Source organism: Pteronotus mesoamericanus, unplaced genomic scaffold (genome assembly GCF_021234165.1).
Source record: "Pteronotus mesoamericanus isolate MK-2021 breed Mesoamerican mustached bat unplaced genomic scaffold, CSHL_Meso_final contig_105, whole genome shotgun sequence".
NCBI lineage: Eukaryota > Metazoa > Chordata > Mammalia > Chiroptera > Mormoopidae > Pteronotus > Pteronotus mesoamericanus.
In genome coordinates, this window is record NW_026555006.1 from 11,893,726 (window position 1) to 11,907,699 (window position 13,974).

General features: G+C 36.5%; 1 protein-coding gene across 4 annotated transcripts in view; it reads left to right on the forward strand.

Moving 5' to 3' along the window:
• Positions 1-13,974, forward strand: part of PATJ (PATJ crumbs cell polarity complex component) — a 295,047-nt gene that overhangs the window by 190,493 nt on the left and 90,580 nt on the right. For all 4 annotated transcript variants that reach the window (XM_054574004.1, XM_054574021.1, XM_054574012.1 and 1 more), the window contains exon 29: positions 5,979-6,051. In XM_054574004.1, coding sequence (XP_054429979.1) covers positions 5,979-6,051 — 73 coding nt within the window. The remainder of the gene's footprint in view (positions 1-5,978; positions 6,052-13,974) is intronic.

Sequence of the window (13,974 nt, forward strand, 5' to 3'; positions counted from 1 at the left end):
AGTTCTGTAATAAATTTTGAAGTCAGGAAGGGTAAAACCTCCAACTTGTTCTTTTTCTTTTTTCAAGATTGTTTTAGCTATTTGAGATTCTATATGGATTTTAGGATGGAACACTTTCTCTTTTCAAAGAAGTAGACATGCTTCTTGGAGGTAATTCAGTCTCTGATAAGTGAAAATTAGGGTATTTTATAAATATACACACCACCCGTTATATCATATTTCTTTTTCTTCCCTCATTCACAAATTGTTGTCACAGGCTCATTGTTTTCCCCTGAAGGATAAGTATGTTCTCCTCATAGCCCATGAATCTTTCTTTTGACCACAATTTGTAGTATTCTTTTAGAGTTTATACTGGGGAGAGAATATCCCATATTTATCCTGAGGAATTAGTCAGTGGCTGTTGGATTGATATTTCAAATAACATGTTAATAAAATATCTTATTACAATTTGAATTATGGTTACAACTGTGGTGGGTGAGAAATAAACATATAGGGTTTATCAACAGATCCCTCTGTGTAACATGCATGTGCTTCCAAAAATGCAATGAAGTATTCTTAGAAGAATAACATGAAGTTGCTGAGAAAAGCCATGTAAATTTAGGATTTCAGAAGAGAGCAAGATTACTGTTGGAGAGGTGGATACAGTGAGAACTAGTTTAAAGCTGCTTGGGAAAGAATTAACTGCACGAATGGATTTAATTCAAACATTTATTGAGTACCTGCTATTTGTCAGATGCTATATAAAACCATACAGTTAATAAATCCTCCAAGAACTTCTAAGACATGCAAATAAGGAACTATGCATCAGGCAAAACAAGCACCCATAGAGAGAATGCTATGATGTTGGATTACTAAGATTCTGTTTCCAGGCCCGGGTGATGGGAGTGCAGTCAAGTGGTTCACAGTTGAAAAGGGAGTGATTTAGATTTATTGAGACCCAGAGGAGGAAAGGAGATGAACAGGAACACTGTTGCCATAGTCCAGGCAACATGAAAAGTACACGAATTAGGACGGGAAACATGGGACAAGTGGAAAAGCCAGGAAAGGATGAAGCCTTTAGAAAGAAATCATTAGATTTGAATATAAGGGTTGATGCTGAATGAAGTAAGAGTAACTGAGGACTTAGCACCTGGGAAATTTCAGCACCTGAGACTAAACATCACATTTACATTCTCTCACAACAATTCTATTAGAAGGTATTATCCCAATTTTATAGATTAAGAAACCAAGATTTTAGGAAGTTGTTTAGTATATTGTTTACATTATATTTTACTGATAGAACTTATATAGATAGAACTGAATTTTTGTCGAGGTCTGCTTAGGTCTAGGTATCTTTTTAGAGAAATTGTCTTATACTATAGACAGAGCCCAGCAGAAGTGAGGCTTGCTTGAGTGTGGTTGGTAGATTAATAATATAGATGTAATAATTTATAGTTTTAATTTGAACATTTCACCTAAAATGTACTATGGTGTACATTTTACCATATGTACATTTTACCTATCGCTTGACTGCGATATTGTTATGGTATACAATTACATACTTATGATTTTGTAATAAAAAAGGGGTGCTATTTGTGCTGGACGCTGTATAGTCATTTCTGTCGGTATGATCTAGATACTACACTCCTGGTCTGTATGTGTCTGTTCTAAATTTTTGAGTTCCTTGAAGAAAAAATCAATTGGCCCAAACCAAGGCAGGAGTCTGCCTCTTACATCCACCGAGGCAGAGGCAGGCTGTCAGTGTTACACAGCGCAGACATCGCCACTATAGCCCATCCAGGATCATTGTGAGCTGGGCAGACCCCGCCAAGAAATGCCCACTAATGTGGTTAATGCTAACAACTGGGTGACTGCAGGCAGCACATTTTCCTTACTTCATTGCAGATGCGTGGAAAGCACAGAGTAGTTTTCATAGTTATACCTTCTGTCTTTTCCCTGACTTGTTAAGACCACTTTTATTCAACAGACATCTATAGAACACGTACTCTCTGTCAGCTACAAGCTGGAGATACAAAGAAATCAGATCCCATCTCTGTGTTCAGCAAGAGAGAAAGAACAGCATGAGTCATTTTAACAGAACATGGCAAATACAATGATACGGAAGGACATGCGCTTACAGGGTTCCTTACCCGGAAATTTGTTCCCTGTTTTCCATGCTAAAAATCCATTATCTCTCTCTCAACAGTTGTTAAAGGCAATTAAAAAAACACCAACAGACAATTATAATTCCTGATTGTGTCCTGTATGGGGCACCAGGGCCTCAGAAACTTATTCAGCATATTGAAAACGGAAAGTTACAGAGCAAACAGATTTCATTCCTTATGAGTATCAGAGAATCTAAGGTGTCAGAGGGGCCCCAAAAGTCATTCATGTTAACTGCTTGTTTGAAGTGTAAATGGCTTCTCTCCTTTGGTCTCCCCCTTTCTACTTCTTTCTCTTCAAAATTGCTGCCATGTCAGGTCTCCACTTGCTTGATGCTGAGGTGGTGTGTGAATATTCGCTAGTAAGTGGATTATAGAGGATTATGAGCTGTGACTTCTGATAGCAGCTTTCTTCTCTCCACTGAGAGTAATTATAGGTTTTCTATTCTGTGAGGCTTAAAAAAATTAATAGAGACTCTAAAGGCCAGAAAAGTAATGTTAATTTTGGGAAAATCATTAAATTGTGAAAGGATAACTTGGCTGATTTGAGCTAAGTTGGTCCAGCTAATCACAATTTCTCAATAAGAATTTATGTGCAGCCATATTTTTAATGCTGGTAACCTTTGAAAGAGATAGGAAAGGCCATCTGCTTAATTACTGCCAAATACACACTGCCCCATGGGCTCTGAATCCTGAGTAGACATGTCCTGTTGGCTTTCGGCTGTAATCTAGATCTGAGCTTTATTGCGTTGTTCAACAGGGGAAACTGAATAGAGGAGGGAATTACCACCGGAAAAAATGCTATTACTTTACTCAGGGGTAACTGACTACTGCTTCTTTGTATGAGCAAACTGCTGGGGAATGGATTGTACTCTGTAAAAAACAATAGCTCTCTCAACATGATAATGCATGCCAAGGCATCTATAATGCTGTCAGAAAAAGGGAGATATTCTTCATGCTCTATATCAATTTATAGTTTTAGTTTTTCTTCTTTCTGCTTTGATTTGGCTGGTATACCTAGATAATCCAAGAATCTGAAAAGGTTAGAGCAAGAAATAGCACACTTCATCTCTTTATTTATACTCTGCCTCATTTCATAAGAATTTATATCAGTTTAGGATTCGTACAGTTCGACCTACTTGAGAAATCATGAAACTGATTCTCCTAGATGTTATCTCCCCAAAATCCTATAGCTAATTAGTGCTAGTGCTAGAATTGAAACTCCTACCCTGTCTCCTTATTGAAGTGAATGGCTATTACATTTTTAAAAAATAGGTATGTTAAGTACAAACTATTTGCCTGACACTATGTTTACCCTAGATGATGTAAGAGAGATTAAGAAGGACATGAATCTTGGCCTTGGAGTGCTTACCCTGTGAAGGGAAAATGGATCTAAAGCAAATGTTCATACAAATCTGTTAGGTAAATTATGAAAGAAACAGATCTGTGATCATTGTGTAGGGTATTATAAGCACATAAGGAAGATCCTAGAAGCCTTGTTTCAGAAAATGACATTTATGGTGAGCTATGAAGGAGAAATAAGAATAAGCCAGACAAAGGATTTGGGCAACAGGCATGCACAGCAGTAGAAAAGAGAATAAGAGAAGGTCCCAAGGTGAGTGTGCTTAGCTCAGGTGAGAAATGGAAAGAAAACCAGTGTAGCAGGAGTGGAGCAAAGCAAGCAAGGAGAAGAAAGAACAAGAGGAGGCTCAGACTGCTCAGGGCCTGAGAGCCTCCCTGACAATCCTGGACTCGATCCTAGTGTATAAGAGATCATGGGAGGAGTTAAACTGGAGATAGAAATATAATCAGATTTGTGATTTGGAGCCATAATACCTTGGCTGGGTAAGGAATAGATTGGAGAGAGGATGAAGAATATAAGTAGGGAGACCAAACAGGATGTTCTTACATTCATACAGGTAAGAAATAATGATGGCTTGCACAAGGACAGGATGGAAAGAAGTGCAAAGATTCAAGATATGTTTTGAAAATAGAATCAACAGGATTTCTTTTTTTTAGAAGTCAGTTGTTTTTATTTAATGTTAATATATTCTAATCAAATAATAATAGCAGTAAATACACACTTTGAAAAAGAGGCAGGTATCCCTCTATACCTGGAAGAAAAATAAATCAAAGTTTTCTACATGGTAGAGAGAAGATGACTGCTAATGTCTGTAGTTAGGCAATTCAGGGACAACTTGGAAATTTCTAAAACCACTTCCAAAAATATCAGTAGCAACAGGTTGGGACTCAGCTACTTCAAAGGGTAAAATGTCTATATCTACATGGTTTTATTACCTGGGATTGGATATACAATTGAGGTGTGAGAGGTTTTAAGAATGACTCTCAGGTTCTTGGCAGAACAGCTGGGCAGATGCTGTTGACATTTGCGCAGGTGGAGAAGAAATTGACTATGGAACCCTATGGGGACCGAGTGGGATAAAGAGCTCTATTTTATTTAAGATGCTTGGAAGACAACCAATGGAGATGTGGAGTGGGATTTGCAGATTGTAAGCTCAGAAAAACATCTGGGCTTACTATGTGAATATGGAAGACATCAATACATAGACAGTCTTTGAACTTAAGGAAATAATTCACTTCGTTGAGGTTATTGAACTCACACTGGAGGAGAAGGATGGGTGGGACATAAATTTAATAAAGAAAGGCATTTCGGGTAAAGGCAGTGATGTGATTAAAGCCCCAAAGCAGGAATGATGTGGACCAGTGGGTCATTTTCCAATTGGTGAGAAATAAATAATATAGGTGGGATTTTGAGTGCTCTCCTAAGTCAGGTAGTGGCTATTCTATATACAGTGGTCATATTGAGAGATCTGTGAGCAGTCTTTACATACCAGTAAGAAGCATTTTTTGTGTTTTGTTTATATTGTGAAACCTTAGCAGAAGTGTCCAACCTGCAGCCCACTGGCTGCATGAGGCCCAGGATGGCTGTAATGCAGCCCAACAAAAAATTGTAAATTCACTTAAAACCTTTTTTTTGCTCATCAGTTTTCATTAGTGTTTGTGTACTTAGTACATGGCCCAAGACAGCTCTTCTTCTTCCAGTGTGGCCCAGAGACACCAAAAGTTTGGACACCCCTGCAAGGCTTAAAGTCAGACTTAACATAATTCTTGAGATCATTATATTGGTCGTGCATCATGAATGGAGGGTAAAAGATAAATCTACCATTTGCTAGTAACACAGTGGACATAAACCCAAATAATCAGAACTGGTACTCTAGGAGTTGTTCTGTGCCTATAACCCTCATGATGAAGTTTCAGTTCCCACCTCCTCTGCTCCCATTAGCATGGTGAGGACTAGAATTAACCTAACCCACAAAGCATTGCCTGTCTAGATCTGTGCCTTCCCCATCCATCACTCCTCCTCACAGAGTCCACCCGCATGGGTACTGTCATACACATCCCATCACCCTTCATTTGGCAGAACAAAGTAAGAAGCCAAGTGAGGAGGCTGGGAATCATTCCAGTTCAAAGAACAAAATGCTCTAAACATTCATGAGGCCTACAGGTTACACACACCCTTTTGAAAAATTTACACTCTTTGGTGCAGAAAGAGTTGATGACTTTCCAAAATTATCCTCTGCAGCACCTGACTTACTAAGCAGGATTTGGCCAGCTTCTAGCATCATCACTCTTTGTCACTAATAATTGTATTTTAGTGTCCCTTGAGTAATACATCTCTTTTGCATGTTATATATATTTTTTAATTCTATAGTGCTGTGTGTGCATTTTCAACTGAGAACTGAGGAAATGATTCTAATTTGAGCCAGGAACTTGGCATTTACTGTGTACTGATTCTGCCTGTTTTAACATCCGCAGAAATGAAGATGCAGTCAATCAGATGGCTGTTACTCCCTTTCCATTACCATCAAGTTCTCCATCTTTTATTGAGGTAAGGTGGCTCCTAATTAGCTTATAGTGAATATATTAGATAGATTTGTCATCATTATTTTTTCCAAATCTAGCTTTTTGATTTTTGGTATCTCATATTCCAACCTCTAGACTTCTTAACCAGGGAATTTCCCTAATTAAAGCAAAAGTATTTGAAGTATGATTATAAAGTAATATAAAAACAATGTTAAACAAATATTTGAACTTAACCATATAAGTCTTGCCTTCCTCAAAGTTCCTTAAGGTTTTTTCTAGACATAAAATTTGTCTCATGGACAAAGCCAAAGTGGGGAAGGATTGAGGGATGGAGAGGGGGGAGGGGGACAAGGGAAAGTGGTGGGGGGTAGGCAGAGACAAATGTATTGGAAAAAAAATAAATAAATTTTTTTTAAAAAATTTGTCCTAATTGGGCATTTCCGAATCTATTTATAAGAAGATTATTTTTTTAAATAACTGAATAGTGTCTCTTTCTTTAAGGTTTTAAAACAATTTAATACCTGTGATTGCAGGTATCTTTAAATAATTACTTTCAATTACTGATAGAGAAATTACTAACACAACAAAATTGCTGTCCTAATGATCTACTTCTAGAGATAGCTATGTAGTCAGTGTGCCTTCCCAGCTAAGGGAGTATTACATTCTCTTTATTGTTTTATCCATTGAATTATTTTTTAATTTCAAAAAGAAATGCACACTTATTATAACTAATCAAATGCAGATTTATTAGAAGAAAAAGTTGATTTTCTTTTCCCTACCTTCCTAAGGAAGTTAACATATACTGTTTAGTATCTCTCCATACTTTTTTCTTTGCTTCTACAACAAAAATAAACAACTATACATGAAGTGTCTCTGTTAGTAAATAATCAGTTATATAATCCACATTCTTTTTATTCAACAAGTATTCAATGACTGCATGTTATGTGTACAGGCACTATTTTGGGTATTAAGATATAGGCATGAATAAAACAGATAAGGCTCCCTGCCAGGTTTAGTTACATTATAATGACAAAACTAACAAGTAAATAAACCAAGAGAATTACCATTAGTGGTCAGTGCCTTGCAGATAATTAAAGTAAAGGCTATAGCTTGTGACCACTTTGGCTGGTCATAGGGAAGACATCTTAGACCAGGTGAAATTTAAACAAAGTGAAAAAGATGAGGAGCCAGACATGCAAGAATAAGGGGGAAGGGCTCTCTCTGTAGAGGGGACAAAAACAGCTCTCAACCGATGAGCTGGATGTGTTTGAGGAACGTGTCTGGGAGCATATATGTGCAGTAGAAACCACTAGAAGGTTTTAGCAGGGGAGTGAAGTAACCTGATGTACATTCTCCTATGTAGAGAATGGACTGTAGGAAGGTAAAAGTATTATGCTGGAAGGCAGAACCCAGGTGTGACCCAGTTGTGGTTGGATGAGGTTTTGGTGCTGGAAACAAAGAAAAGTGAGCGGATTCTTGATGTCTGGGTTGTCCAGTCAGACTTAATTGATTAAATGTGGGAGCTGAAGGGAACTAGAGAATCATGGATAAACCTAGGTTTGTGAATAGTGGTGCCATTTACTGCAGTCTTTTGAAGAATTCTGTTCTTTAAAAGAAAAACAAAAATTAAGAGTTTTGTTTTAGATAAGTTTAAGGTGTATATTATACATCCTTCTGGAATAAATTCTATACATTAAAAAGAGAAAATTTGCTTTCTTTGCTTAATACAGTGACCATATATCTATATGCTCTGTTTTAATCTTTTTCCAATTGGCAAATACTCCAATATTTTGTCAGTAAACAATACCAAAACAAACATTGGTGCAAAGTGCACATGCATGCGTGTATCAGTCATTTGGTGCTAGTGCTTTTATTACTATACATAGATTTCCCCAATGTACAGTTGCTGATTCAAAGCAATACAAGTTCAAAATTTTAATCTGTATTGACCAATTACTATCTGAAAAGATCGTAATGGTAGATATTGACTCCCTACCAATAGAAATTTAGCCACAGCTTTGCCATTACTGGGTATTTTCATTTTAATTAAAAGCTGAGGAAGGCAATTTGTATGGTGGTAGAGCGAGTAGTCCCAGCGCCATACTGCTTCAATCCAAATTCTAGTACAAGCATATACTAGACATGTGACCTTAGGTAGTTATAGTAACCTCTTCTACCCTCACTTGTCTGTAAGGAGATAACAATATGAAGTTCCTACCTCCAAAGGGTTAAGGTTAAATAAAGGGTGTGTGAGCGTATCATGTGTGGCACATTGTAGCTATCCAGTAAATGTTAGTACTTAATTACTAATTATTTTGTGTTTATACAATGTCATATAAAATTATTTGGAAGGTTAGGGCTTGATACTAGGCAAGTTTTTTTCTATAGTATTATTAGTTATGAATGTTCCCATCAAAATATCACCCCCTTGGAAATGAACTTTTTATCGTCCATATTTTTTCTCAGTGTAAAAGAAAAGTACCTTCATAATGATCAAGAAAACTAGCCTTTAATTAAATTATAAAGCTTCTGTGAGACCCAGTTTTTGTGTCTTAGAATGGGCAAATGTATACTGTTGGTGTCAATATTTAGTTTCAGTGTACCATTCTTTGGTTTCCTTTGTTTTCTTTCTGTCAGGAATAACATTTTTTTGAAAGATTTTTTTTTATTTACTTATTTTTAGAGAGAAGAAGGGGGGGAGAAAGAGAAGAGAAACAGCAATGTATGGTTGCCTCTTGCACACCCCCTAATAGGGACCTGGCCCTCAACACAGGCATGTGCATTAGACTGGGAATTGAATCGGTGACCCTTTGGTTTGCAGACCAATGCTCGATCCACTGAGCCACACCAGCCAGGGCACACCTTTTCTTAATTTAAATTATATTTTATTGTTCAAGCTATTACAGTTGTCCCAATTTTCCCACTTAGTTCCCTCTCCACCCAGACCCCCCCCCCCCTCAGGCAATCCCCACATTGTTGTCCATATCCATCGGTCATGCATATATAGTCTTTGGCCACTATATTCTCTATGCTGTATTTTACATCCCCATGACTATTCTGTAACAACCAATTTGTACTTCTTAATCTCTTCACGTTTTTCGCCAGTCCCCTCAACACCCATCTTATTAGGCAACTATCAAGATATTCTCTGTATCTATGATTCTGTTTCTGTTTTGCCTGTTCATTTATTTTGTTTTTGAGATTCAATTATTGATAGATATGTATTTATTACCATGTTGTTGTTCATACTTTTGATCTTCTTAAAGAAGACCCTTCAACATTTCATATAATACTGCTTGGTGATGATCAACTGCTTTAGCTTGTTCTTGTCTGGGAAGTTCTTTATCTGTCCTTCAGTTATAAATGATAGCTTTACTGGGTAGAGTAATCTTGGTTGTAGGTCCTTGCTTTTCATGACTTTGAATATTTCTTGCCAATCCTTTCTAGCCTGCAAAGTTTCTTTTGAGAAATCAGCTGACAGTCTTATGGGAACTTCCCTGTAGGTAACTAACCACTTTTCTCTTGCTGCTTTTAAGATTCTCTCTTTGTCTTTTATCTTTGGCATTTTAATTATGATGTGTCTTTTTGTGGGCCTCTTTGGGTTCCTCTTGCTTGGGTTTGTCCACACTTCCTGGACTTGTATGTCTGTATCTTTCACCAAGCTAGGATATCTTTCTTTCATCACTTTTTCAAATAGATTTCCAACTTCTTGCTCTCTCTCTTCTCCTTCCAGCACCCTGATAATATGAATGTTGTGCACTTGAAGTTGTCCCAGAGGCTCCATACACTTTTCTCATTTTTTGGATACTTTTGTTCTTCTTACTGTTCTGATTGGGTGTTTTTTTGCTCCCTTGTATTCCAAATCTCTGATATGATTCTCAGCTTCATCCACTCTACTATTGATTCCCTGTAAATTAAGGGGACTCACACTCACAAAGTCCCATTTATAATGTAAGCTTATATACCCAAGTTTCTGGGGATTAATATGTAGACATCTTTGGTGAGGAAGATATGGGGTATAGAGAGACTAAATAGCATACCCATAGGCCCAGAGGCAGGTGTGTTATTCAGCATTAGCTTCCATATCCGCACCTGGAGTTGTTTCCACCAAACCTTTATAGACTTGGAAAGAGTAAAGTAATGTATATAAAGCATTTAGTACAGCTCATAGCACAAAGTAAATGCTCATTAAATGTAAATTATTTACTCAAGTATTTGAGTATAAATATTCAAATAAATATTGGAGTTAAATGTATTTAACTCAGTTTTTATATATATTATACAATATTAGCTACTATTTTCATTTTTTAAATTGTGCTAACCACAGAAATTTTACTTATATATAACAGAATCAGTAATGAGTCAGGAAAATAATTTGATGTCATACACAAATTTATTGTATTCTGAAACTTTAGAAGGCTGGTTTTATTTTTAAATAAAAAATACTAGTAATATGTATGAAGTATAAATAATGCCAGTCTTAGGTTTTAAGAGGCTAATCACAGTATTTAAATCAAATTTGAATGTGCCGTTATTTGTGTTTTATTTTCAAAAGTAAGTCACATTAGGCACCTAACATATAAATAAATCATAAACCCTTTTCTCTAAAGGGTTATACTATGTGATGCTTCCATTGCCCCATCACAATGAGTTACAGGATAAATAGAGGTACTTTGTGGGGGGTTTTAAATCTCTGAAAGTTGTCCTCCAATAACCGCCACCACAGATGAGTGTTACCCTGTTATGGCTGACGTATGTAGCAGATAGGTATGCTCTGGTCCCCTGGCCATTTCCTTTCTCATTCCTTCCCATTCACCTGTGTGGCCCCTCTCATTATACTTTTTTTATTCAAAACATTTTCTAGTAAGTACTTAAGCATAATTTTTTTTTGACATATTGCCGAGAGAGCTAGCCAAATGATAACCAGAGAGATGAAGTACAGCCATATCATTATTGGCTTGGACCTGCCAATAATAGTTCAGCAGAGCTGAATAGCACTTTTCTTAAATCCTAATTCAATCTTATATTCATTTGTTTATTGAGCAAATATTTATTGAGCTCTTATGATGCGTTCAGGTACTGCTCTAGACACCAGGGGCTTGGCAGAAGACAAAATCACTGCATTCATTTGTGTGCTGGTACAGTGAACAAGAGTGCTAATAGACCATTGAACAAGAAGGCTAGAGATGTGGGTCTTGGTTTCAGTTCTACCAGTAACCTGTTTTGCATATGACCTTAGTAGGAGTGTTTTACCTCTCAAAGTCTGCCTTTTTCTGTAAAGCCAGGTTTACAGCCTCCCCTGCCTGTGTCAACAGGTAATTATGAGGAGCAAGTACTAAATGTAGGTAGAAGTATTTTAAAATCTGTGCAGCTATATACATATATAAGGGGTTATTTGCATTCCTAGTCCTGTACTTTTGTGATTGTAATATTATGGGGGCAGCTGTGCGACACAGTAATTGATAACATAAGCTTGAAAGTGAGACAGATCCAAGTCCTAATCTTTGTTCTGCTGTTTACTAGCACAGTGAACTTGAGCCAGCTATGCTCCATAAGCTTGCATTTCCTCACATTTAAAAGGACCTTGCTAATAATAATGAATTCAATGAATTTGTTAGAAAAATTTCATAATGATTATAAAAATTTTAGCATTATTCTTGGCGCGCAGTAAGAACTCATATTAGCTGTGATTGCAGTTACATTGTTACCGCCCTCTAACAGAACTCCCAGCCTTCAGGAGCTTCCTTTATCAACTGTTACATACAAGACAGGATCTCTTTTCTTTTCCTACCATATTTACTGTGTTTGTCCTCTTGTTCAAATATCTTTAATGTCTCCTTCTTGCATAGCAGACCAAATCTTCATTTCAGGGTTAGAATTAGGCTTTGTACTTACCTCCACTAATCAGCTTTCTTTTCTCATTAAAATTCATCTCCCCACACATCTGGTCTCTCCACCCCTATGTCTTTGTTTCTATTGTTTCTTCTACCTGGTTGCCTTCCTAGTTCTTTATTAACTCTCAGCCACTAGTTCCTTGAAGAATTGCTGTTTTAGAAGACTCTTCCAAGTTTTCAGTGACTCTAAATGAATAAAATAATTATAGAGAGTAATAAGCATAGCACCTGAAATATGCTCAAATGTGAGATGCTTTTCTCACCGCTAGCTGCATCCCACACCACTCCCTTCAGTAGTCTTTGATCCCTTCACAGTTCTATAATACTCATGATTCCTTTAAAAGGTAAAAATTATCCTTTGTCCTTTGTGTGATATCACCTGAGCCTTATAGAAAAAGACCCATCTCTAAATGGATTTATCAAGGATTCTGTTCCTTGTATTTCCATCATTATCTTAATGTTTTAAGAATGCAGGATTGTAAGCACCACACTAAACTGTACGCTTTTGGAGGGGCAAGCTTATTGTCTTTTTGATCATTCAGTCCTCAGTGTCTGGCAAATAGTACTTGCTTAATAAGTATTTGTGGGACAGTTGAATGGCAGGAACCATAATAAGGCTTTTTTTGCTGTATCCTTGATGCTTTATTTCAGCATTGAATACCTCTTATTGATTCCATTTATTGTGCTATTTACCAAATATCTACTTTGTAGAGCATACAAAGATTAATTGCAGATTGTCTCTATCCTCAAAGAAATTAGAGTCTTATAGGGGAAACATAGTATGTGTTGTGACTAAAACAAGGTGCCCTAAGAAATAAAGCTGTAGGAGGAGTTCACAGAAGATGAATGGTATTTCCTGGTAGGACAAGAGCTATTTCTAGTCAATACACTGGATTTTAAAATATGAACATGGTTGGATAAGAATGTGGGAATAGCGCAAATAAAAGCACAGACTAAGAAAAATAAGGGTGTAGAATACGAGAAGAGTATAAGGGTATGTGGAAGGGAGTAATAGAAGTTGGGGGTGGAAAAATAAATTGAGGTCAAATGAAAGAAGCTTGCATTTAAACCTCAGAAGTTTTGAATTTTATGCATTAGGCACTTGGAACCATTGAAGGCATGAGAACAATGAAATGGACTGATCAGGGCTCTACTTCAGGTAGATTAATCTAATAGCAACATCAAAGGTGACTTGAAGAGGGAAACCCAATTACGAATCCACTGCTGTGGTGTCTCGTAAGAGGCACTGAGGACTCAAGTATACTTGAGTTGCAACATATTTATTCCATTCTTTGACAGGACAGACTGGATGGATCTTTTAGAATATCTTTATAGAAGAAAAAAATTGATTTTTCTTTTTTCTCAGAAGTTGTGCTTTTCTAAATACTAAGTGACATGGAGCAAGGTTTATAAAGAATGGAGAGGTTGATTATCCAGGAAGTGTCATTACTGTAATTTCCATTTTATCTTATTCATGCACTGCCTTTCTGGAATTCTGAGTAGCCTAGAAAATATGCTACTGATTGAGGGTAGAAGAAAGAAATTCAATTTGTCACATCCAGTAAACATGACTTTGCAGAAAGAAATATTTGTGAATTTAGGCTGGCAATGAGACTAATAAATCATTTTGTGGTTTTTTGAAGAGAGCATTCAATTTAGGAAATATGGGGATGACAAAATTTAAAGCAACATTTGTTTCATTTTTTAAAAAGAATTTTCAATTATATCAAGGATGTATAGTTGCTGGGGGCGTTTTGGTTTCTTAGTTTTTATAATTTATTTTGTTTAGTCAATTCCTAAATCAAATTAAAAGGATAACAGTTGTATATTATACTATACTTTTTTGTCATGTTAAAGGAAGGAAGACAATAGGAAATGATGCTGTGGAACATTTATCAGATCAAAAGTGTTTCCCCAAACCACGATAACAGCCTCAACTAATTTGACTTTAATTAATAGCCTATTCTCTCAAAGTCAAGGTTTTTCACTGTCTATTTGTAGAAAACTAGATAAATAATGGGTATGAAAAAAATAAAATAGTATTCAAAATAAAA